Raw genomic sequence first — 27,838 nt, 5'->3', positions numbered from 1 at the left:
TAATTAGCAAATAATTAGGGCTGCTGAGGGGGTAAGAAAACATTGTCATAACTTGACAAGTGTCACAGTGTCAAAGCTATGCTCACAATGGTCCTTGCTGGGCCTGAGTGATCGAAGGCAGGGGCTCATTTTCCTCCTCGGAGCCCCACATGTCTCACTAAAAAGCATCTTCCACACAATGGTGAATTACTTGGGGCTTAAAGTTTATCTCTGTCACAGCACAGTGTGCCAAAAGAAGGGCCTGCTAACCCCCAGAGACACAGCTCATTTAAAGTTATAATGAAGACAGCAGGTGTTCCATACAGATGTCACTTCTTTCTAGAAGACACTGATTAAACACTTTATCTCCTTTAATGTCGGTGGGCCAGGCTACATTTTATTTCGGCATCACCCCGAGCTCCTTTCAGTCTCACTGAGCTGAAAATTACAAACTACTGGTTTTGGGTTGTTCTGTAGGGATTTGTAGGGAATCCTGAACACTATGATCCGAGAGTCAACTCCCACTGTTTCCTAGAAACACAAAAAGTGTATTTCGCGATATAAAAATTCTCTTCCACAGAAAGCATGCCATACTCCCCCTTTCCTTGGAGACCCAAACTTCTGAGTGCCAATCACTAGACACCTTCCACTGAGGTGATGCACAACTGATCTGAAAAAAAATGTGCTTGGTAAAATGTGCACAGCTTTAACTTTTGTAAACTGTAAAGTCAGATGGCAATGCCTGGTGCCGTGGCTCCTGAAGGCTTCAATGAGACAGGATCCAGTGTGTTCTGGACCCCTTAATTTACAGGGCAGCAATGGAGAAACAGACATAGAGAACAGACTTATGGACATGGGGACAGGGAAGGAGAGGGTGAGATGTATGGAAAGAGTAACATGGAAACTTACATTACCATATGTAAAATAGATAGCAAACGGGAATTTGCGGTATGGCTCAGGAAACTCAAACAGGGTCTCAGTATCAACCTAGAGGGGTGGGATGGGGAGGGAGATGGGAGGGAGGTTCAAAAGGGAGGGGATATATGTACACCTATGGCTGATTCATGTTGAGGTTTGACAGAAAACAGCAAAATTCTGTAAAGCAATTATCCTTCAATAAAAAAAGAATTAAAGAAAAAAAAGAAATCACTGCAGCAGCCAGGGAGAGCTAGCTACTGGTAACTGAAGCCACTGTTCTTCCTGCCCAGAGTATGTGGATACTTTCAGCATGGAAGGATTGAAGGATAGATAAGAAAAGAAAGAAGAAAATGAGCAAAAAGGAAAAGTAGAGACTGGATGTAGAGAAGTCTTAGTTTGTATATCAGCTCTGCACCATCTCCCTCATCACTCTGATGGAGTAAGTAGACCACAGAGGCTGGAGGTGAAGGTGTGAGATGGAGTTTTCCCTGCATTTCTCTACAGAAAACAGCCCGATGCCTTTAACAGAGTGGGACTGTGGATAACATCAAAGAAGAGGAAGGCCAATACTGCATATTTTTAGCAATGTGTAGGTTTTCATAAAAGTTCTACATGACTTGCAGACATTTGAGAGAATGGCATAAAGTCAAAACAAGAAAGTAAGTCACCATAATCTTATTCCCGAGAAACAGGATGAGTGGCATTTTGCTAAATATTACTCCAATCTTTTTTATAGTACATTTACTAGGTCTTACAAAAATAGATGTGTCTCTACTAAGAATACGGCTATATCCTGCTCATTTGAGTCACTGTGAACCTGCTTCTCTTTTTAGTGGCTGAGTATTATTCTAGATCATGGTTTATTTCACCTACTTTTCCTTTTGGGGTATGATTAGGCCATTTGCGATTTTTCTAAAGCAGATGATTACAATGTAATTTTAATCAGCTTAATATTTATAGTAATCTTAATAACGCTGCACAATTTTGGTCCTGTGTTACAACAAAAGTAGATTTAAATAACACAGATGTGACACAGGAAGACTGCTGGTCCCGAATTGAGATTCATGAAGATATATAAATACATATTATGCATGACTCTCACATCTGGCTCTCCATAACAAAGTACAACAGAATTATAAATAGTTTTCAATCCTTGGAGAACTGCCATGTGATGAAACTAGACCACTCTGAAAGCTATTTGTGATTCTGTAATAAATGGAAACCAACATATGACTCTTGATTTTTCTCGCTAGCAAAACAACACAACAAAATGGATGAACACGTGCAACTCCAAGTGAGATTCAAGAGGCTGAGTAAAAGACAGTGAAAATTCTCACATGAATGATTCCTATTAACAAGAAGCTAGCTGCTGCTTAGTCGCTCAGCTGTGTCCGACTCTTTATGACCCCATGGACTGCAGCCCTCCAGGCTCCTCTGTCCATGGGGATTCTCCAGGCAAAAAGACTGGAGTGGGTTACCATACCCTCTCCTCCAGGGGATCTTCCCAACCAAGGGATTGAATCCAAGTCTCTTGCATTGCAGGCGAATTCTTTACTGCCTAAGCCACCAGGGAAGCCCAGCAAGAAACTAGAAGAATGTGTAAAATGTTGCTGTTTTTGTCTTGTGCTCAGTCCTAAATCCTGTCTGACTCTTTGCGATCCCATGGAACTGTGTAGCCTGCGAGGCTCCTCTGTTCATGGGATTTTCCAGGCAAGAATACTGGAGTGGGCTGCCATTTCCTCCTCCAGGGGATCTTCCCAACTTAGGGATCGAACTAATGTCTCCTTTATCTCCTGCACTGGCAGATGGTAGCTCAATGTAAAATTCTGATGTCTTAAGGCACACTTAGTGCAAGTGCATTTATTCCTTTTTGTTATGAATCTTTTTCTAAAAAGAAAGCCATAGAAGACAAATTGAGTCCTATTTAAATGAACAGTGCAAATTCAATTTAAATGACATTAATTGAGGCCACAGTAAAAACAATATTTTCAAACTCACATGCTATAATTTTTGGTAGAAATAAATGACTGCCCAGAAGATTATTTATGACTGTCTATAGGAAGCATATTTTTTGGTGTGTGTTCTATTAGATACCTAATATGCAAGTTTCTTGCCATAAGAAGGGCATTCTTCTCCTATACAAACTACTTATTTCACAATTTTTAATTAATGTCAGGATTTCTTTTGCTTAAAAAAAAAAAATCAACCAAAGAACTTGGCCAATGATGTGAGGACAATAGTAAGAGAAATGTCACTGTCATTCTATAAATGATACTATCTTTTTCAGTTTACCTGAGACTGTTCTATCGTGACCATGCCTACCTAAGAGTTTTCAGCGTTCTGATGTCAGGATGATTGCAATGGCCAATCCACCTCCACGAACTCAAACATAACTCCAGCTCAGCCATGCGGCCTGACTATGTGGAGGGCTACAGACAGATTCATGCTGGACTCTTCCATATCTGAAAATTCACAGTAGCCCACAAGTACTTTTTCTGAAGAGGCTGTGTTGGACAACATAGAAAGTGCCCCGGCAAGGAACAGAGGAGTCTGGCCTTCTCATCTGTTGTCTGCCACTCAGCATGTGACCCCGGGCCTGGCAATTAGCTTCTCTGTGCTCTGTTTCCCAATCTAAAACAATGACTACAATGACAAATGCTTATTTCATAGGGTTTTGTGTGGGGATGTGAACCTTCCTGGCACAGAATCATTAATGCTCATGGACCTGGGAAAAAATCACCGAAACATGTACAGCGGTATCTTCTGGGTGTCTACCTTATGGGTAGTGCAAGGATTCAATGGGAGTGGTATTAATGTGGGTGATGGAGTTATGAACTATTTGTTGTCTTTTCTTTTTGGTGATTTGTATTTTCCACAGTTAACATATTCTTTTCTAACCAGCATGACAACACTTGTCCAAATTCTAGAAGACAATAATAACTGAACTGAGCTCAGGTACTCATCACCAGCTGTCTCAGGCCCTCAGCAACACCCACCCTGGGACATCTGGAATTTAGGTAGGACTTTGGGAGAAAGCTGGGAGTCCCTTTGCAGGCAGCCCAGAAGACAGATGTGGAAGCTAATTCAAGGTTCAGCTCTGCTCCCACCTGGATTCATAAGAGCACGAGGAAACGTGGATTCAATCTTGCACCTTCCAGGAGGGTTCTGATTCCCAGGATCCTCATGCCTGGGGAAGCCGACCTACGTCACACCGGCATCCCCAGGGCAGGCCACTGTCCACAGTTAACAGACACAGATACACACTGCAGTAGGATGTAAGTCTCCTGACTTCTCCTAGTCTGCTTCCTCATTGGGTAAAATCAAGGGTCAGACAATGATGACCTTTAAGGTCACTCTCCGTGCCATTTGTGTTTGAAAATGGTATGGTCTTATATCATTCTCTATTACCTACTTTAAAAATAAATTAAGTAAACTAAACAAAGGATTGATATAGAGATCCCTCCCCCAAGACTGCAGTTATGTACTTAAAATTATATGGTACAGTTATATGGTATATGTTACAAGAAAGGCTCAAATTAAAAAAAAATAATAAATTTATTTAATTTTATTCATTAAAATATCAACTGCTGAGTCAATGAAACAATGTCTAGGCCTTTAGCTCCAAAAAAAGAGAGATTTGTTTTGTTTCCTATTTTGGTATAGAGACATAGAATTAGAAAGATTTTCACACTTCCAATTGTTTGATTAATAAGAATGTAGAATCTACTATAATTTTAAAGCACTATTTGACAACTCTCTCCCTAATTAAAACATTTTATAGGAATGAAGAGTCTCTTAAACAGGCCTATATTAAAAGAGTTTTCTACAGTTAAGTCTGATCTTATGAGACACTGAATATACCCATCAATAACTTTGGTATTAAAGACTGTACAGATTAAAAAAAGAAAAAAATTGTATAGATAACCTGAGTATCCAAATCATCATATTAATAAATTTGCTATTCGATAAAATTCTTACACAGCTTAAGGAATCACAGTTGCTGAATCAGAGAATTCCATAGATGGGTAAGTAAAGGGACTAACTCATTTCAAAAGTTACTTTATCTCTTTCCTAAATCTAATATATTGGGGTAGCTGAAGTGAAGTCACTTAAATCTCCTATCATTCAACAAAAAGAATAATACTTTTGGTTTGATAGCAATGAAGAAGACTTACTCATTTCTGTACCCTGTTATTACTCAACAACAGTATCACATATAGACAAGGGACTCAGAGAGGGATTTGCTAAGGAACAGAATGAACAATCATCCGGAGCAATGTGACGAATGCACCAGGCAACATTCCTGCAACCTCTAAGACTTGCTAGCCCCCAAAACAGGATGGAGAAGATGTGGGTGGGTGGAACCACTTCATCAGAGTTCTGTTTATTGTTAAATCTACTCATTAGCATCTGAATAATGCTTTAAATAAATGGTGATTGGGGGGGTAGGTGGCAAAGGAAAAATTATAAAATAATTCACAAAGAACCATTAATGTCAATTTCTCAAATGTATTTCAATTCCATGTATCATTATTTTATTTTTTTTTATTTTAGCAAAGGCCAAGATATAGTTCATCTTTCTAAGTATAAAACCTCAACAGAAGCCTGCTCCTTCCCAATGGCAACCTAAACAGAACCGTGGTCCACTTATTTTATTCTTTCTCTTCCTGACTGGGATATATTCACATGTTAGTTCGCAGGTTTGAAAAAGCATGTATTTATATTTCTTTACACGCACAATTTCACATCTAGCTACGGTCTCGAATATCAGACTTTACTCACTGAAATGAATATCTCTAATGTCGAGAGTAGGGAGTAAGACCCAGTAGTCTAGGGGAAGCATTCTGCAATGAAATTGCTTTTAGGAAATCTGGCAGATGGTACTTTTTCATTACAGAGAAAGTTTTCCTAGGGGAAAACACACCAAATTACTTTAAAAAAAAGTTAAGTGGTCACACAGAATGAGATGTGCATCTCTGTCCTGGCCTCCAACATGCCTGCAAAGCCAAGCAGACCAGCCGTGAATATTTGCATACATTAAAAATCACCAACTGCGTTATGCCTGCATTAGGCCAGTGAAGACTCATATAATCAGGCGACTAAAGAAGGTACCACCATCAAACGTATCTACATATCCGTGTAGATCTGCCTTAGACAGCTGTGTGACTTTATCTTCCGATACAGAAATGATCTTTCATCCGTCAGCCCTGAGACCTAGATGAGAAACGCGTCAATATTTCTGACACCTCTCAATGTCCCCATTTCTGGCTATGCCTGCCCTACTCAGTCCATTACCACAGAATAATGGGAAAGAAAGAAAACTTTGAAGGGGACCCACTTCAACTCTCTTATTATTAAAAAAAGAATAGTAATAGTGCAAACATCGGATTAGGTTTGGTGACACACATCTCAAGTATCTCAAGTAAAGTTAGTTTACTGAGGACTGATGCTCAGACCACTGCGGTTCCAAGCCTCTTCTCTTTGTACCATATGATATACCATATGATGAAAGATTAAAAACATGTATGCAATTTACTCTATTTTTTTTTCAAAATTTTCCATACAATAATAAACAAGACAAATGTAATCTGCATATACTTTGGTGTAGCTTCAATAAAAGGCAAAACAGACAACTCAGTTAAATTCTCTCTTTGTTTTTTCACTTAAAATATACCTGCATTGGTCCCTATGAATATAAATGCCTATAAAAAGGATTCAAAGATACTGTCAAGTGATCTTTTAGCAACAAAAGCCCTACATACTAATTCGGAACCTACATACTCTTTACCAATATGGTTCCCCTGGTTAATTTTACATGTGAAGACTTAGAGACAAAGCAGGAACCCGTTTCAATCTAAAGCCAAGACCTTTGTATTATAGTTTATCCCACCATAGCTCCACATATGGCCAGCCAGTAACCCCAACTGTACAGTCTGGGGAGGGGGTGACAACTCTGCTTGATTTTCGCAAGAGAGCCGGAGTGTGACTGTGGCCGTTTGCCTTTCAGAGGAGTCTAGGAAAAGCAACACACGTTACTCCACATGTCATGAGGATTTCCAGTTTTAACCAGTACACATGCTCCAGGCTCGCAGACAGAAGTTGAAAAGGACACAGCTTTGTACCCAGCCGCCAGCTGAACTTGGTGGCAGGCTATTTAAAAAAAAAAAAAAAAGCACAAATTATACATAGGAGGATGTGGGGGAGGGGGAGAGGAAAATGGAATGAGCTAATGTTTCTAGTTGGCATCTGCCTTTTGACTCAAAGAAAGAGATGGCTCTCATCCAGAATTTTTCTATTATTGTGGCATCAGCTGCCTCTTGGATTCGTTTATAAAAGCTGAGACTGCCAACAGAACAGGACAAGATTTTTGTTAATGGTAGTAAATGTGCAAAAGCCTCTTGAAATAATAGGGATTTCTATATTTCTTCTACAAAGGCTACTTTGGTACTATTATTCCTGGCATGAGCTTTAGGACTTGTAATTATAGCCAGGTACACTGTTAGGAAATATGACAACAGCAAATTCTGAGGTTAAAAGAGTTGCTACCTTGATTCTTTAATTTACTCTTCCAGTATATCAAACTAAAGAGAGGTCTGAAACCAATTTGGTGCTGGATGTTTCTTGCTGGACTGGCATTCTACCAAATGAATTTCCACTATTTGGCCCTTTCAAATCCCAGTATTATTGATGACTACTACACTAACTTCTTTGAAAACTGGGAATCAAAGAAAAAGAATTAAGCGTTTACCCTGCCTTTTAAAACAAGCCTATAGATTCTACCTTCTTCATGAGGGAAAGATCTTCCTTATTTTTTTTTTAAAAGCTAATAAATAAATGTACTAAGATGATAAACTGAAACCCCCAATGAAGAATCAGAAACACTTCTGGTTTCCACTGGGGATATAGAAAACTGGAAAAAGCACCACTATCATCTTTAAGCATAAATTCTGCACAATTTGCAAATTAATATTCTGTCCTGAACCTATGGGAAAGGGACAGCAGTAGGGCAGTCAGCTAGACTGAAGTCCAAGATGTTACAGGAGCCCTTGTTTACCCAGGACAGGGTCTACCGGACACTTATGAGAATTTAGCCAACACTGTTAACACATTGAAAAGGCAGAGTGACAGCTAGCAAGATTATATTCTTAGAATACATAACACAGAACACATAGGGGGCTGCAATATAAAGGAATTCATAGGCTCTTCTCAGGACCTCCAGTGGTCCTTATAAAGACACAGGTGAGATCAGAGCATGTGTCCTTTGTCCTCTGTCCTTCCTGGGATAGTCCTGAGGGACAGAACAGCAGCCACCGCAGGAAAGACTGCCGGGATCTTTCCTCCCTACTGTCCCTAAGGAACAAAGGACTTAAGTGCCTGCAAGAAAGACAAAAACCAAGTTTCCCCTAGGGAAATAGTGAGGGCCTTCTGCAGCTTCGAAAAGGGAAGAGGAAGAAAAAACAAACAAGAACAACCCTCTAAACTGGAGGGTCAGGGATACTGAGAAGACCATGCTCCAAACCAAGGGACACAGTGACTTCTTGGACTGAGCCTTAATCAGAGCACACCCTACACCAGCCTCCCGCGGCCAGGCTAAAAAGCAGAGAGCAACAAGTAAATGGGGCTTCCCTGGTGGCTCAGATGGTAAAGGATTCGCCTGCAATGCAAGAGACCTGGGTTCAATACCTGGGTCAGGAACGAATAAAGGACTGATGCTGCAGCTCCGATACTTTGGCCATCTGATGAGAACAGTCAACTCACTGGAAAAGACCCTGATGCTGGGAAAGACAGAAGGAGAAGGGGGCGACAAAGGATGAGACAGTTGGATGGCATCACCGACCTGATGGAAGTGAGTTTGAGCAAGCTCCAGGAGATAGTGGAGGACTGGGAAGCCTGGTGTGCTGCAGTCCACGGGTTCACAAAGAGCTGGACATGACTGAGCGACTGAACAACAACGAGTAACAACAGTGTGCCACCCACTGGAGAAGGGGTAAGGGAGGGGACGGAGTACCTAACCCAGTTACAGCACAAAGACTTAAAAATGAAGTCCAAGTAGACACTGAGAAACACTCAGGCAAATCAGCCCCCACCCTAGAAACAAGGTAACGGTGGAAGTATTCAAAGTCTTTGGTACACTGAGGGTAACCTTATAGTACATACTGAATATTATAGCAATTCTACAAAAATCAAAATACAGTGCTCAATAGAACAAGTAGGCAGATAATCTGCAAGGATTAGAAGACCTGGGCAACACTATCAACTCAATTAATATAATTAACATTTGTAGAATACCCTACCCAACTAGAGCAGAACACATAGTCTTTTGGGGTACACATGGCACCTCACCAAGATGTACCAGGAACATCACAAACATATGAGATTTAACCTGGGAATGCAAACCTGCCTCAAGTTTGAAAATCAAAATTACTTAGTATGTTATTAATAATAGAGTGGGGCTTGCCTGGTGGCTCAGATGGCAAAGAATCTGCCGGCAATGCAGGAAACCCAGGTTCGATCCCTGGGTCAAAAAGATCCCCTGGAGAAGGGAATGGCAACCCACTCGAGTGTTCTTGCCTGGAGAATTCCAAGGACAGAGTTTGAAAATCAAAATTATTTACTATGTTATTAATAATAGATGAAATAGAAGAAAAAGTATATAATGATCTCAACAAACACAGAATTAAAAATACTATTATTAATAACACTGTGCCTGTGTGTTCAGTCGCTAAGTAGTGTCCAGCTCTTTGTGACCTCATGGACTGTGGCTCCATAGGCTACTCTGTCCATGGATTTTTCCAGGCAAGAACACTGGAATGGGTTGCCATTCCCTTCTCCAGGGGATCTTCCCGACCCAGGGATCAATCCCATTTGTCCTGTGTCTCCTCTATTCGCAGGCAGATTCTTCACCACTGAGCCACCTGGGAAGCCCCTAGAGCATATCTCCGGTCTTTAAAAAAAGAAAAAAGGAAACAGGTGTAAGTTTAAGAAAATATATGGAGGATCTGTATGTTTCAAAGTTTTTAATGGCATGAAAAGATGATTACAACATAATAATGAATGAAAAAAAGTAAGGTTCAAAACAAAGGTACCTACCATAAGTAAGGTTCAAAGGTACCTACCATAATGGTCAATGGTTATAAAATAAACCAAATATTTTTTCTATAGGAAATAAAGGTAAAAAATAATAAAGGCCATTTAAAAAAATGTCTCCTTGGCGTCTCATTCCTACTAAGACAGACATGAATATTTTAAGGGAAATAAAATTGAAATTAATATAAACAATTTGCAAAGTTATTTCCTTTGCTGTCACCCATTACTGTACATATACGCTCTTTAAGAGATCTCTTCATATCAGTTTCATTGCAACTAGTTCCATATGCTCTTAAAAACATTCATTGAAAATGAAGTTCTGTGGTCAAGTAAGTTTGGAAAACATTAATTTCATAAATTGGCTTCTTAATTGCAGAACTAATTAGAATTGTCAGTATTGTCATTCTGGATTTTCAAGAGATAAATTGCAGCGTAAAGTTTGCAGTTTCTCACCTTTATTTGAGTGAGTGAGAGAGGGAGAACGAAAAGGAGAGAGAGGAGAGAGCTGTTTTCAGCTAAAAATTGAAAGTAAGCTGCAGAGATATTACTTTGCTTCCAAATACAATACTTCAGTGGATATCTCCCAAGAATAAGGGACCTTCTGTTACTTATCCATAATACCACTGTCAGCTCAAAGAAAGTTAGTCCAGTTCCCAAATAACATCTGACACATAGTCCAAACACAAAGTTTCTGTTTCCTCAAAAAAGGTCTCTTTATAAGAACCAGTTTTTCAAGGTGCTCGTGTTATGTTTGCTTGTTACTTCCATTTAATATAAAAATCACACCTTGCTTTCTTTCTGACAATGATTTTTTTCAGGAGACGAGTCTCACTGAATTGTAGAAACCTCATATTTTGTATGATGTCTTGACTTATTCCTCTATTCCATGTATTTCCTGTATATGAGCCTTTACTCTGGAAGACGAAGCATTTTTAGTAAGAATATGTCATAGTTGATGCTGTGTTCCTCATATGGCATTGCATCAGGAGACATACACTATCAGGCCATCCCATAATAATGCTGCTAAATTTGATCGCTGGGATCAGGTGATGACTCCTAAGTCTCCCTGCTTCCCTATTAACACGTCCTCTAGGAAGTGACCCTTTATCACCATGTGAATGACCCATTTCTTTTTCTTTTTTGGGTGGGGGGAGTATAGCTAATTTACAATGTGGAGTTAGCTTCAGGTGTACAGCAAAGTGAATCAGATATAACAATGTTCCATTTCTAAACAAGACCCAAAGTGAATCCGTTACAACAATGTTCCATTTCTAAATAAGACCTTTTCACTAATGATTTTTATAGTGTTTGTTTGCAAGACTACCAGTTATTTCATTGGGTTTCTTGCTAATTTCTATTTACATCTTTTAAAACTACTTTTTAGGAAAATGTTCTCTTTGTGGGATACAGTCAGGTAAGTTTTGACAAACGCAAAGAGTAGTATATCCATCACAACAACCAAGATACAGAATAGTGCCATCAGTCCAAAAATCCCCTCCTGTTGTCTTTCTATGGTACTATATAAAGTTTTGTACAAAGTCCAGGCTTAGTAGCTTTGCCCTGACTTCCTTACTTTTCTGTGTGTGTGAATGCAGGGATTAATATTTTTATCAGTGATAACATTTCTACTGCACTTCTAAGATTTACATCCAATAGAGCATACCGTATTTACATGCAATGGACAGTCCAAGGTAACAAATTCAGACACGGTTCTGTTAAATTATGGTTTGTTCCAAATTAAATTAAATACATAATATCCTTACCTCCCATAATATTGCATGTCTCATCTTGGAGTGATTAAGCCCCTGCTGTGCCCAGGACTAACCTTTAGAATTTGTTAAAATACAGCCTCTGGGCCTTGCCCCCAGTGTTTAGGATTCCAAGGCTAAGGCACGCTTCCAGTGACTGTGTTGTCAGCGGTCCATTAAGGCTGGTGATGGCAAGAATACACCTGGTTATCCACCTCTGTTTCCATGCATCCTCTTTGCAATGCGACTCCATGGCTTAGCTCAGGAAGAGGTGGAATCTACTTCCTTATCCCCTGAATCTTGTCTGGTTTCCTGATTTGCTTCGGTAACAAAATATAGTGGAATCAACAATGCACCAGCCTAAGTATGTTCCCACATTCTCCCTGGGCACCCTCGTGCTGAGGCCTTGTGAACGAACCTGGGCTGGCCGGCTGGATGACGGGTCATGTGTGACCAATCGCCACCATCGTATCAGACAGCAGTCAGTCAGGTAGGTAGAGGAGGCTGTCCTAGAGCAGCTAGCCCCAGCTCACCACTGCAGACACCTCAGCACACCAGCCGAGACCAGTGAAGCCTGCCCCATGGGATCATCCGTGCAGAACCATAAATGTGGAACAAACACGTATTGTTTTAGGCCAAGTGTGTCTGGGCAATTTTACCCAGTAACAGACGACTGATAGACCACAGCTCTGGTACTCTTCATCTGAGAAGTCCTGATTTATCTCTTCCTCTCCATTGCCTCAGCCACCTTCATCATGCAGACTTTGCTCCGTGATTAGACTACTTCAAGCCTTCTGATTTGTCTTCCCCTCTTGCTGTCACTGCCCACCTCCATGCACACTCTTACTGCTAAGACCGTATTCCTAACGTCAGAAACCAAGTTGTGGGAATCTGTGTGTTCCCGTCATATGTTGTAATGCCTGATATCCCCTTCATGCTCAGTCCTTGTTCCTGGCATGACTGTTGCTGGATCCATGAAACACAGCTCTGATCAGATCACTCTCCCATGCAGAACTCTTCCTGGAAGTTATATCATATGCCAGACACATCTTCCACGTGGCCTATTTAATTCTGGGACCTCTGTGATCAGGCCCCAGCCTAGCTGCCCACTCTTCTTCCCCTTCTTCTCTTAGCACTTTATTCAAAAGCGAGGATGGGATGACCACACCCTTTACTCTTGTGTCTGAGAAGATATGATTCCTGCCTGGAAGACCCTTTCAGATCTCAGCAAATGCTACACATTCCTCAAGGATCAACTCAAATACCACCTCTTCTGTGAAACTCTGATAGATCTAGTTAAGAAAAAGCTCACCCCTTCTCACGGATTCCAGCAAATGGCTGAAGCCTCTCTTAAGTACCTGATATTATGGTTACTCATGGTATTGAGCAGGCTTCCCTGCTGGCTCAATGGTAAAGAATCCTCTTGCCAATGCAGTAGATGTTGGGAAGATCCCTCGGAGATGGTAATGGCAACCCATTCCAGTATTCTTGCCTAGGAAATTCCATGGACAGCGGAGTCTGGCAAGCTTTAGTCCATGGAGTCACAGAGTTGGACATGACTGAGTGACTAACACTCAGACACACAAACAATAAAAACAGGAATACCAAAACTTATTACCAAACCTAGAGGAAAGATGGCAAAATAAATAGGACGGTTTCCATATACTGTTTCATATAGGGCTTCCCTGGTGGCTCAGACAGTAAAGCGTCTGCTTGCAATGTGGGAGACCTCAGTTCGATCCCTGGGTAAAGAAGATCCCCTGGAGAAGGAAATGGCAACGCATTCCAGTACTCTTGCCTGGAAAATTCCATGGACTGAGGAGCCTGGTAGGCTACAGTCCACGGGGTCACAAAGAGTTGGATACAACCGAGTGACTTCACTTTCACTTTCTTTTCATATACTAATTGGTTAAAGAGTCATCTGGAAAGTCAGTTAAAAATATAAATTTCTAGGTTCTGCTCGCAGGGAGACTGGTTCAGCAGGCCTGCAGCCAAACCTTGAGTTTGCATTCTCACCAAGCTGCCCATGTGATTTTGAAGAAGGCTTGTAGGTGACACTTTGATGTATAGTGACATATAGCATGCCTTATAGATATGCATTTCAAAGTAAACCCTTTGTTCATGTACCTAAGAATTTTCTTCTTAGGTTTCTTGACTTTAATGCCAAAGCACTGAGTGCAGCAGGCTTATAAAAAGAACCACTTTAACAATACATACATAGTCTGGCACCTTATTAGCTTAGGTTGCTGGGAATATGGCATCGCACCCCATTCTTTGTAATCACAATCTGCACACATTTTTTTATCTACATCGCCTTTTTATAAACTATTTAAAGTTTAATTTGCTACAAACAGCCCTTTTTCAGACATCACACCATGTGAGGTATGTACTTTAAAATAAGTGAAGGGTGCAAATTCCCTACCTTGGTCCAAGAGGCTGGCTCTCAATGCTCTCTCCAGCTGCTCCTCTTCACTCAGTCCTGCAGTATACATGTCATAGTTCCTGGGGACATCTTCATAGGCACCTCGCCCACCATATGGGTGATAATCCTGATATCCAGAGTAGCCTGCAGGCACAATGAACAAGTTATGGAACAATGCCATGGACTATTCCTTTTTATACTTCCTATTTTATAAGCAAAGACATTAAAATAATGTCATTATTTTGATTATAGTAATAATTCTCAAAATAATAAAAGATGACTGGTGCTGTATGATGACCTGGGGGGATGAGAGGGGGTAGGGAAAGGAGACTAGAGAGGGAGGGGACATATGTATAATTATGGCTGATTTACATTGGAGAAGGAAATGGCAACCTACTCCAGTGTTCTTGCCTGGAGAATCCCAGGGACGGGAGAGCCTGGTGGGCTGCCGTCTATGGGGTCACACAGAGTCAGACACGACTGCAGTGACTTAGGAGCAGCAGCATCGCTAAGAGTCGGGCATGACTGAGCGACTTCCCTTTCACTTTTCACTTTCATGCATTGGAGAAGGAAATGGCAACCCACTCCAGTGTTCTTGCCTGGAGAATCCCAGGGACGGGGGAGCCTGGTGGGCTGCCGTCTATGGGGTCACACAGAGTCGGACACGTCTGAAGCGACTTAGTAGCAGCAGCAGCAGCAGTAGTATTGCTATATAGCAGAAAACAATACAACATTGCAAAATTTTAAAATATATATTTAAATTTAAAATAAAGAAAGTTAAAAAAAAAGACGACCAATGGAGAACGCCTTCATGAGGGTGGGTGACAATTATCCTGTCACCACGGTCCCACAGCATCCATGTGGGACTGGACATGCCTGAGTCCTGTGCTGAAGAGGAAGTGGATATTAATTTATGTTTAATTGCTTTTTATTGGAGTATATCTGATTTACAATATTGTGTTAGTTTCTACTGTACTTCAAAGCGAATCAGTTATACATACACATATACTTACCCACTCTTTTTTAAATTCTATTCCCATACAGCAGGGCTTCCCTTGTGGCTCAGCTGGTAAAGAATCCACCTGCAACGTGGGAGACCTGGGATTGACCCCTGGGTTGGGAAGATCCCCTGGAGAAGGGAAAGGCTACTCGCTCCAGTATTATGGCCTGGAGAATTCAAACATGGACTATACAGTCCATGGGGTCGTGAAGAGTTGGACACGACTGAGCGACTTTTACTTCACTTGGGCTTCCCTGGTGGCTCACACGGTAGAGTCTACCTGCAGTGCGGGAGACCTGGGTTCAATCCCTGGGTCAGAAGATCCCCTGAAGAAGGAAATGGCAACCCACTCCAGATTCCTGCCTGGAAAATCCCCTGGATGGAGGAGCCTGGCAGACTGAAGTCCATGGGGTCGCACAGAGTCAGACACGACTGAGCAACTTTACTTTCTTTCACTTTCACTTTCCATACAGCAAAGAGACAAAACCAGTCAATTCTAAAGGAAATCAGTCCTGAATATTCACTGAAAGGATTGATGCTGAAGCTCCAATACTTTGGCCACCTGATGTGAAGAGCCAATTCACTGGAAAAGATCATGGGATTTTCCAGGTAAGAATACTGGAGTGAGTTGCCATGCCCTTCTCCAAGGGATCTTCCTGACCCAGGGATCGAACCTGCGTCTCTCGCATTGAAGGCAGATTCTTTACCACTGAGCCACCTGGAAAGCCCGTGCTCTATATTGGGTTCTTATTAACTTTTTTACATAAGAAGATACTAATTTAGAAGGCATGAGTAGTACTGGAAGGGGACTGGAATGGGCTATTGATGTATGGAGTGGGTTCTTTCAGTTTACAGCTACTTAACACTGTCAGTGAAGACTTGGCTGGACATGAGAGAATGGTTAAAATGACAGTTGATAAAGCCTTACTGTCCAGTGGTTCCAAACAATGACAGACAGACCAATATTTACTACCTATACTGTAGGACTTCTGTGTTAGGTATGATACTTCAGATGGTAATAACTACAGTGAGATATAAAAGACAGAGTTTCTCTAATTGCAATTCTATGCCAGAGATCATAGTTTCTATTATTAGCCCTTTCAAGAAACTGGTTGCTAGATCAAAGGAGAGATGAGATAGTGTGGCCATTAAATAATGCTTTAAGAGTCAAACTTACATACTATTAACAAGGGGCAAATTGACTTTTGCAAGATGTTCCCATCAAACTTTTCAACTCAATTTGAGTTTATTTTATTGCTCATATTTATGGGATTTGTTTGGAAGAGGTTATTTTTCCCCACATAAGACTGATAACTTAATTCTGGCATTGAGAGAGTGTGTACATGCTAAGTCACTGCAGTCGTGTCCGACTCTTTGCAACTTGATGGACTGTAGCCCACCAGGCTCCTCTGTTCATGGAGATTCTCCAGGCAAGAAAACTGGAGTGGGTTACCCTGCCCTCCTTGTGGGGATCTTCTCAAGTCTCTTATGTCTCCGGCATTGGTAGGTAGGTTCTTTATCACTAGGGCCACCTGGGACGCCCATAATGAGAGAGAATCCACTTGATTTTTTTCCCTTCTCTCCTGCCACTGTCATACCCTTTGAAGATAATGTTTCAAATGTTTAATCAATGTGCTCCTGTTGCTGATGAAAATTCCTACCCTTCACTATGCATCTTCTGCCATATGCCTCCATATCACCACAGTCCAGGCCTGAGTTTAAACTTATTGCTTTAATAAGACTATAGGGGTGTTGGGGAGGGGGAAGCCAATGAGAAGAACTCTGTAGGGTAGAACCTGGTTTATTAAAATTTCATGTTCAAAATTTCTGGTAATTAGTCTTAAAAAATGAAATGACAATAGAACTCAGCTGGATAATCTAACTCTTAAGTGCTTATATAAATATTTGCCATGTAAAGTATCTGTGTCTGTTGGTTGTGTTTTTACAACAACTTTCAAGAGATTTAACTGACATACTATATAATTCATCAATTTAGAGCATATAACTCAATGGATTTTAGTAAATTCATGGAGTTGTGCCGTCATTACCATAAACAACTTGAGAACACTTTTATTATCCCCCAAAGAAACCTGCACTCTTTTGTTATGAGAGAGTTAACACGCAGGAAGGCCGGAGGTTCCCAAGCGGAAGGAGGAAATAAACTGCAAGTGGCAGTCTGTTTTCCTTCTCTACACAAAATTAAAAGAGGCTTCTCGTAATTCTGTATTGAGGACATCTGGTTCGGCCTTGAGCTAACCAATGTGTTTTTCTTATGTTAATGAAACTATGTGTTTGCTTTGGAATTTGCCTTTCTTCAAAATGCTTCCCCCTAAGACTTTTTTTCTTTCCTCAAACCTTGGGCTGATAATGGCTCAACAAGCCAGTATTCCTGTCAATTGTTTCATGGCCTGGGGATGACACACCTCATGCCAACCTATCTCAAAAGTGCATATTGTGGGAAAGGGGCCTAGTGCAGCTCCTTCAACCTGGAGGTATCACTCTCATCTGACTAATAGCTTTCTAACAGACATAAAACACCCTCCTAAAAACCAGAAAAGCAGGCACTCTTTCTGGCCCCTTCTGATGTCTATGTCAGAGGCTTTCCCTATCTCTATTATACTTTAATAAAACTTTGCTACACAAAAAGCTCCAAGTAGTCAAGCCTCATCTTTGACCCCGGATCAAAATATTCTTCTCCGGAGGTCACAAATCCCACGTAACACACAGCTCACAGCAGCAACCTTTCATCTTGGGGGCTTGTCTGGGATCTTCAAGACAAGGAAAGGATGACGGAAGCTCTAGCTCCTTACTCTCCTAGTAAACATGTTTTCTGCTATACTTTACTAACTCTGTGGTGTGCCTGTGTGTGTGAAATCAACAACCTTTCACTTACCAGCCCCCGATCAGCCTCAGTTCAGTTCAGTCACTCAGTCATGTCCAACTCTTTGCGACCCCATGAACTGAAGCACGCCAGGCTTCACCTGGAATGACCATCACCAACTCCTGGAGCTTGTTCAAACTCTTGTTCAAGTCGGTGATGCCATCCAACCATCTCATCCTCTGTCACCCCCTTCTTCTCCTGTTTTCAATCTTTCCCAGCATCAGGGTCTTTTCCAGTGAATCAGTTCTTCGCATCAGGTAGTGAAAGTTTTGAAGTTTCAGCTTTAGCATCAGTCCTTCCAATGGATATTCAGGACTGATTTACTTTAGGATTGACTGGTTGGATCTCCTTGCAGTCCAAGGGACTCTCAAGAGTCTTCTCCAACACCACAGTTCAAAAGCATCAGTTCTACAGTGCTCAGCTTTCTTTATGGTCCAACTTTCATATCCACACATGACTACTGGAAAAACCATAGCTTTGACTAGACAGACCTTTGTCAGTAATGTGTCTACTTTTTAATGCTGTCTAGGTGTGTCATCGGAGAAGGAAATTGCACCCCACTCCAGTACTCTTGCCTGGAAAATCCCATGGACGGAGGAGCCTGGTGGGCTGCAGTCCATGGGGTCGCAAAGAGTCAGACACGACTGAGCGACTTCACTTTCACTTCTCACTTTCATGCATTGGAGAAGGAAATGGCAGCCCACTCCACTGTTCTTGCCTGGAGAATCCCAGGGACAGGGGAGCCTGGTGGGCTGCTGTCTGTGGGGTCGCACAGAGTTGGACACGACTGAAGCGACTTAGCAGCAGCAGCAGGTGTGTCATAGCTTTTCTCCCAAGGAGAAAGTGTGTTTTAATTTCACGGCTGCAGTCACCATCTGCAGTGATTCTGGAGCCCAAGAAAATAAAGTCTGTCACTGATTCCATTGTTTCCCCATCTATTTGCCATGAAGTGATGGGACCAGATGCCATTATCTTAGTTTTTTGAATGTTGAGTTTTAAGCTGATCATCCTAGTCCTAAACAAACGCGGGTCTACTTTCTGCCTCCATAGCTATGCCTATTATGGACAATTTTATTAAAGGAATCATATAATATGTTGTGATTCATGTATGGCTTATTTCATTCAGCGTAATGTTTTCATGGTTCATCCACGTTGTAGCACAAATCTTTATTTCATTCTTTTTTGTGGCCAAATAATATTTCATTGTATAAATATATCACATTTTGTTTATTCACTCACCAGTTGATGTCTTTTGGGTTATTTCTACCTTTTTACTATTATGAATAATGCTACTACAAATATTTGTATACAAGTTGTTATTTGGACATATGTTTTCATTTCTCTTACCTAAGAGTGGAATTGCTAGGTCATATGGTAATTCTATATTTAACCATTTGAAACCGCTAGAATATTTTCCAAAGAAATTACACAATTTTCTATTCTTTAGGTGGCTTAGAATATTGGAGTGGGTAGCTGTTCCGTTCTCCAGGGGATCTTCTCAACCCAGAGATCAAACCCAGATCTCCCACATTGCAGGTGGATTCTTTAGGTGGCTCAACTGGTAAAGAACCCACTTTGCAATGTGGGAGACCTAGGTTTGATCCCTTGGCTGGGAAGATCCCCTGGAGAAGAGAACAACTACCCACTCTAGTATTCTGGCCTGGAGAATTCTATGGACTATATAGATCATGGGGTCACAAAGAGATGGACACAACTGAGTGACATTCACTTTCACTTTCACTTTCTTTACCAGCTGAGCCACCAGGGAAGCCCAGAAATTAGTGGGGATTTACCAAACACCTCCTGTAACCCAACTTCTGTATTCTCTCTCACATTTCCCATGTCAATATATAAACATTATGATATTTAAATCAGGATAAGGATATATCCTCAAATCCCCTCAATGATTTAGGACTGAAATGGGATCTGGACACAATTTTTAATATGGACACTCTTCCTCAAATTGGCTTCTACTCAACAGAGCAATCAGAAGAATTCAGCTCCCACTACTGTGTTGGGCAACACATATCAGCAAGTTTCATATCCTAAGATAAAGGAGACTATGGCACTGCTACAAACCTTGCTTTCTGTGCGTTTCACCGAAAAGCCAAAAAACATAACAAAACAAAAAAAACCCACCAACCAAAAAAATAACCCCCCAAAGCTTTCACATAAGGACAAATGATCAATACATAATAAATACATCTACTTCACAAAGAACAAAAAGACAGGGGCAACCATTCCACAACATAATAGAATATTTATGGACAAATCACTGAATACCACAGGATGCTTCAGCAATCCTGAATAGAGAGACTGCCCGATTCCCTAAGAGTGCCAATTATTCTACTGCAACATGAGAAGCACACTGGGCACTTTTCCATATGGCTCATTACCACTTTCAAATCCCTGTGGAAAGTCACTTTGTTGCAGAAGGTCTAAGCAGCATTTCTACCTATCTACCCTCAAAAATATTCGGCTAATTCAAAATCCAAAATAGCCCCAAAGCTCTGAATACCTATCTACACAGATACCAGAAACACAACATACATCTGTGGAGTTTCAATTGACAGATAAATTTGCTACGATTTGAGGCAATGTTTTCTTGATAGAGAAGAACATCTTTCTTCGTGCTATTTCTTATTTAAAGTACAACTGAGCAGTGCCTTCACAAAATAAAGCCTACAACTCCAAACATCTGAATATTATAAAATCTAATTTGGTACTTGCCAGACAAAACATGGGGAGAGAGAAAGGGAAAGTTTTAATGCTTTAAGTCAAAAAGACTAGTGTGGTTAAACGTTCTACATCGTCAGTCATGAGTTATCAACAGGACCGAAGATCCCATCAATATCTATTCCAATGAAAAGAGGTCTCCTAGGACCAAAAATTTTCTACAGCTGTTCCACTGGCCCAATCAGATATTTTAAAATCTTCATAGTAAACATGGCTGGAAAAACCTAATAATCATACACTTGAGATAAATAAGTTTAAATTATATCCTGTGCTGAATGCTAGTCTAATATTCTTTTGTAGTTATATACTTTGGCTCTGTAATAAAAGAAATTCTGGTTATCATTATTCTATAAACTACTCCATCTGTTCCTTATACACATACCAGGATTTCATGGCAAAAGAGATCAAGAAACACCACCAAGATCAGAAAGATTGGTAACAGCTTTTTAAACATTCATGAGGTTCTGTGACCTATAAATTCTTTTCCAGCTAAGGACGACCATATTCAGAATAAATCACTGCCTGTAAGAGATACATATGCTCTCATAAAAGTTCCCTAGGTGACCATTAGCATGGCCACCTGGCCTTATGTAGTGCTGCCTTTGAAGAAATCCAATCACTTCAGTGGAAGAAATATAAATATGATAATCTTACAGGGGATAGGAAAAGAAGGCAAGAGAGGCTTTTACTGTTGCCTTTCACGCTCTGGTCTGTGTGTCTGCTCTGCTTATGCCTCTTTCATATGAAGGAGGCTTTTAGCAGGTTTCCCTTTTTTTCTTAGTAAGTTCAAAAAAGATGAAAGAAAAGTCCATAAGGGAACCTGCCCTCTTTGGTAAGGTTAAATCAGTAGAATGCCTATGTCATATCCCTGTACAACAAACAGCAGAGGCTAGGAATCGGTGACTTGCATGTTTAGTCCTAGTTATGTAACTAAGTGCCCGTATGACTTTAGCCAAAATACTTAACATTTTTAAACCTCAATTCCCAATTGTCACAGAAGATGTTGGGATGAGGTCATTTATGATAGTTCAAGCCACGTCTGTGCACAAATATGTTATTATTCTCTTCATCCAGAGGATCATTCCTGTTTCTCTTGGAGATTTAAAAAATGAACCAGGAGAGAAGCCCCTTTTCCTTGAGTACTCTGAGGTATTAGGAGCCATATATACTGGAGAGAATAAGGTCAACAGGAAGAGAGAAATCACAATGGGAGACAGAGCCAAAACAGTCTTCCTGTATGATTCATCTCTTTTGAGTCACATGGGCTGAGAAACCTCTACTCAAACTTAAGTCAGTGTGAGCTGGCCTCCATAACCAACAACCAAAAGGACCCAGTGTTCTTCCATAAGACGGTATCAGCTCTGTTGACAACTAATCATCACACCTCCTCTCTTCAGGTGAGTTCAGATAGAAACAAGTGAGCTTGCACTGTGTAGCAACTGTTCCTCTCCTGCACCAGGACCACAGTTCTAGGATTTTAAGCCTCCAGAGCATCAGAAGTGAAAGCCTCAGAGTGAAGCAGTTGGGGAACAACAGTATTCTTCACTGTAGTCCATAAGCCTATGTAATTCCAATCATCGAAGCCTATGATTTTTCTTCCTGAATCCATTAGAATCACTTGAGAAGCTTTTTTTTAAAAAAAAAAAAAAAAGGCCCAAGTCCCTGTCTCTATCCCAATTATAACTTAACTGGTCTGGGTTGAATTCAAGCCATGGACACACTGTAAAAGCTTCGCAGGTGGTTCACATAAACAGCCAAGTTTGACCATCACGATCCAAGCCTTCACAACGACATCAAAAACGTATCTTGATTGTAACTCTTAACAGTATCATTCTACTGAGTAAATCATTCAGTGGCACTCCACTACATTCTGGAAATTCCAGGCAGGCTTTTTGATAAAGGGTTGAAAAGCCCTTTCCTTTCATTGCTTTCCTTAACTTCATCAAGTTAAGTAAGGATGCTTGCTTAACTCATCAAGACACAGCACTCCACCTCTTCTGGATGACCTCCAGTAACTGCAACCCTGCCCCCTCCCTCCAGGCTGAGCACTGACTGCACTGCATTAGTATCTCTGAAATGGGCTCCTACCTCCGCCAGGAAGGAACAGCTGGGCCTGGATTAGATCTCCTACCAAATCAAGTAGGAGATGGGAGAGAACATACGAGATGGATGTGTTCAGGCATTGTATAACTGGCAGTTCAAGATTCTGAATCTTGAGAGAAGGGAAATAAAGGAAATGAGCCTGAAGGCACTCTCTAGACTGCGGTTCAGGGAGCAGGGAGGGACACAGGCAGATGCGGCAGGCTCCCTGAGTAGAGCTGGAATTTTCAGGGCGGAATACACCAAAGGAGAAAACTATGTGTACAGAAAAACCTCCGGAAATCTTCCTGGGGTCAACTGGAGATTCTGTTGAACATTAACTATCATCATGTTATTCTGTACTACTTGATCCCACGGTTCACCATTCTGTTTTCTATACCCAGATTAGTCCTATTCGCGTCTACTGTTTTGCCTTTCCAAATGTATGGCACCTACAATCAAGTCCTGGTTATAAACTCTGAGACAAGAACTATAGCTCTTTCTTCCTCTCCCACAGTGGTCAGTCTGACAAACGTGCACAACATGACCACTCACAGAGTGCTACTGGGGGTCAGAATACTGTATGGGAAAACAAAGCAAAAGCACCAATATATATCTAATTATATAATTCTTTGTACTTGTATTATTTAAGCCAGGGGTCAAAAAGCTACAAGTCGGAGTACAAATACAACCCACTGCCTGTTCTTATAAATAAGGTTTTACTGGAACACAACTGAGGACCTTTGCTTATGAATAGTATCTGGTTGGCTTCCCAGGTGACACTAGTGGTAAAGAACCCACTTGCCAATGCAAGAGATGCCAATGCAAGGTTCGATCCCTGGGTTGGGAAGATCCCCTGGAGGAGGAAATGGCAATCCACTCCAGTATTCTTTCCTGGAAAATTCCATGGACAGAGGAGACTGGTATGCTAGAGGCCATGGGGTCACAAAGAATAGGACACGACTGAGTGACTGAACAGTGTATGGTCATCGTCACACTATGACGACAGGTTGCCTAGTTGAGACAAAAACTACATACGGTCAATAAAGCCTTTAGACTCTCAAACAGTAGCTACCTGGCCCTTTACAGGAAAGGTTGCTGATCCCAGATTTAAGTTACAGTGGTTCTCACAGGCAGGACTACAAAGCCACCCCCTGCCTCTGGCGCTTAGGCTCTTTGCTGCTTGTCTGCTGGTACTGATCCGGGATATTACAGTGCAGCCTTGTCAGGCTGGAACGTAAGGGCTTTAGCTTAAGAAAGGTCATATGCTTGAATAGGAAGTCCTTTCTACCTATTTAAAAGACCTCTAGAAAAAAATACCTTCTCCTCTTTAACTGTTAAAGGAATGCCTATCTTAGCTTCTTCCAGTAAGTGTGATTCTTCCTGAATATGTAGGTGGAGTGGACCGTGGAGAACTATGAAAGTATATATGAAAGTAACTTCTAACGCTTAGCCAGTGAATGGTCTCTTAGGCTGAGTATCAAGGGGCCTGTTTCCCATACAAATCTTAACAAGTCTGAGAAACCTCAAACCAATCATTTAACATTTTCTGGCTGGAGTTCCCTCTTTCCCTAACAACGCACCCAAATATGCTCCCTGGACAGCGCCCCCATCTAGCTTCCAGGGACATTAGAGGCACAAGGACCTAAAGTTTGGTGTACTCTCCAATAACTCATATTATCTTACGGGAGCTCTGTAGTAACAAACAGTATAATTTTAAAAAACAAGTTTAACTGTATTAAATGAAATAAAGTTACTTACCTGAACTATTAAAGTAGTACTGCTGTCCTGGATAATCAATATTGGATGGGAAAATGCCTAAATATGAAGAAAAAAAAACCAAAACATTTTAATTGTAGCCATAGGCTCTACCCTGACCCCTATTGCCAGTTTTACTGAGGTATGATTAACAAATTAAAATTGTATGTGTTTGGGTTGGTCGTGAGTTTTTTAAAAGGTGTACAATGGGATGATTTAATATACATATATGTTATGAAATGATAACCACCATTATGTTAATTAACACATCTATCACTTTATATACTTACCATTGTGTGTTTATATATATGAGAAAACATAAGATCTATTCTCTTACTAAATTTCAAGTACTCTTTCAAATATTAATAAAGTGCTATTAACTATAGTCACAATGCTGAACATTACATCCCCAGAACTTACTCATCTTATAACTGAAAGCTTGTACCCTTTGACCAACCTCTGCATCTATCCCACCTGCCACCGCCTGGAAACCACTGTTCTACTCTCTGGTTCTGTGAGTTCAGTGTTTTTAGATTTCACATGTAAGTGACAACATACTTAATTATCCGGCTCATTTCACTTAGCACAGTGTCCTCCTGGCTCACCGACTTTATCGAAAACAAGATTAGTGTTCTTTTCACGACTGATAATACTCCATTATATATACACACATACCACATTTTCTTCACCCATTCATCACCCATTTGGGATGTTTCCCTATACTGGCTATAGTGAACAAATGCTATAAGGAACATGGGAGTACAGATATATCTTCGAGACACTGCTTTCTTTTCCTTTGGAAATACACACAGAAGTGGGATTCCTGGATCATACGGTAGTCTTATTTTTTATTTTTTGAGGACCCTCCATGCTATTTTCCATAGTGGCTACACCAGTATACATTCTCACTAACATCCTCACCTAGCTTTGTTATCTCTTGTCTTTTTGATAACAGCTGTCTTAACAATTCCTGACTGCCATTAATGTTATAAAGCTATGGTAAACAAAGCAGTATGTGCATGTGTGTGCCCAGTCACGTAGCCGTGCCCAGCTCTTTGCAACCCCTTGGACTGTAGCCTGCCAGACTCTGTCCATGGGATTCTCCAGCAAGATTAGTGAAGTGGGTTGCCATTTCCTTCTGTAGGGGATCTTCCTGACCCAGGGATCGAACCTGTGTCTTCTTTGTCTCCTGCACTGGCAGGGAGATTCTTTACCACTGAGCCACCTGGGAAGCCCATTGTATACTATAAAGCTATAGTCAACAAAACAGGATGGTACTGGAATAAAAATAGACATGTTGTCTGATAGAACAGAATAGCCCTAAAGCTGTAACTACCAGCCTTTCCAACAATTACTAGCTTCTTTGTAACAAAGCTCAAAGTCATTATAAATAATTTCTGAACAATTAAAATATATTCTCTTTTGTTTGGGGTTAGTCCTACAGGGAACAGAATGTGGTGGGGACAATGAAACTCTAACTTATACTCTCTAAAGTTCCTTAAGGTTCCTGACCACATAAGATGGTCTCTGCCTTCTAAAGGACCAAGCTTGGTCTTTGAGATCTCTGTACAAGTAGAGATGCTCTGGCTATAGAGAGAACATGCCCCATAACAAGGGTGTTCGTGAGCCATGTTCTTACCCTTTCTAAGAGACTTTCCTGTTTCTTACCCCCGAAAGGGCAATAGGACAGAAAATTTAGCACTGGTGAAGGAAAGGAGAGAGGGAAGAGTAACAGGGGACACCCTCAGTGTGATGCTCCTTTGCCAGAAGTTATCAGACAGTTCATGTATTTCCACAGGGCTCCTGTGTCCCTTCAGTTCTCAAATCACTCTTTCTCCTGCTTTACTGGAAAAAAGGCAGAGATTGCAGGCTATTTGTGAACAGCACTGAATGTTTCAACTTCTAGTATTCAATTTTCTACTTATTATACTGAAAATAAAATGATGTAAAAATAAGTCTCCTTAGAAAACAGGCAAGGTTTCAGGGAGGAAACTAAAAGTTAAAATGTTACAATTATGGGGGAAATCCTCTTTAAAACCAAAATATTTGCCTAAATTTCATAATATGTCTGTAAGAAAGCTTTAATAACCACTTAATCCTCACACACACACACACAAAAGAAACAAAATATTAGACTTCTAAGAATCATTTCTTTTCCTATATCAGCACTGAGGACATTTGGGCAACAAAACTCATAACAAGATTTCCATAATTACACTGTATCAAAAATATAATAAAATGCTACATTTTCAATACAGGGGGCTCCTGCTGCCTCCTCCAGGCACACACACCAGAAACACTGTAAGATGCAAATGTAGGAAAATAAAAACTTGTGTGGATGCAACACAGTCTGTAAAAATCACCCAAAAGCGAATACAACCAGCTAATAAAGGCAAGAGCACAATGTTTAGAAAGCTTTCTAATATCATGAATATTATATGGTTTGCAAGAACACCAGTCATCGGCACAAATAGTGAAAACAAATTATTTATGGTTCAAGAGAAGGTAAAATAGTCTCAGAAGATTCCCCATGAGTAAAAGATGAAATATTGGAACTCATATGGTCTATAGAACAAGTGTTTGTAAAACAGTTTCCTTATAAGTCACGACTAGTATAGCATTTTCAATTAAGAGAGCCAAACAATTCATAGGTTTCCTAAGTAAAATAAAGTATTTTCATTGAGCAGCAGTTAGAAGGGAAATAATTTTTTTAATTAAAAAGCAGGAGCCATGCTTCAGGAATAACAGACTTGGTTTGGCCACGCATGAAAAAACGTCTCACCCACCAAGGACCTAGTAGTCATTCTGAATTCTCTAAAATACTGACCTTGTACTTCAGCACAGATTTGTCTTTCTTTTTTTAACTTTGCCTTGCACTTTGAATTCATGGAATATTACAGAAGAAAGCATATTTTAAACCTGCTTTAGTTCTCTCAATTTCAAGGAAATAGTGGTTTTCAGTAAGTGGCAATAATGCTGTGGGTGTTTAAGTGTGTACCTCATTTGTCCCCTAAGAAAGCATCAGGTTTAAAACTGGGGCTTTCAGTCTTCTTTTTGGAGCCATGAGAGGACCAGCACCAGCTGGTTCACCTCTTAGTTTAACAAGAGCCTATTAGGGAATTCCTAAGTTGAATCACAGGGAAACTTGGGGTTGCTTTTATTCCCACTAAAGCGAAGATGAACTTCCAACTAGTCAAGCCAAAGGTGTTCTGTGCTTATGTGCTCAGTTC

The 27,838-nt window shown here is 40.7% G+C and overlaps 1 protein-coding gene across 1 annotated transcript in view; it reads right to left on the bottom strand.

Moving 5' to 3' along the window:
• Positions 1-27,838, bottom strand: part of RHBDD1 (rhomboid domain containing 1) — a 136,882-nt gene that overhangs the window by 45,286 nt on the left and 63,758 nt on the right. The window contains exons 5-6 of the mRNA XM_068968808.1: positions 24,612-24,668; positions 14,155-14,298 (exon numbers count right to left, since the gene is read on the bottom strand). Coding sequence (XP_068824909.1) covers positions 14,155-14,298; positions 24,612-24,668 — 201 coding nt within the window. The remainder of the gene's footprint in view (positions 1-14,154; positions 14,299-24,611; positions 24,669-27,838) is intronic.

Source organism: Capricornis sumatraensis, chromosome 3, assembly GCF_032405125.1.
Source record: "Capricornis sumatraensis isolate serow.1 chromosome 3, serow.2, whole genome shotgun sequence".
Classification (NCBI taxonomy): Eukaryota; Metazoa; Chordata; class Mammalia; order Artiodactyla; family Bovidae; genus Capricornis; species Capricornis sumatraensis.
This window is presented reverse-complemented; position numbering and strand designations above follow the sequence as displayed.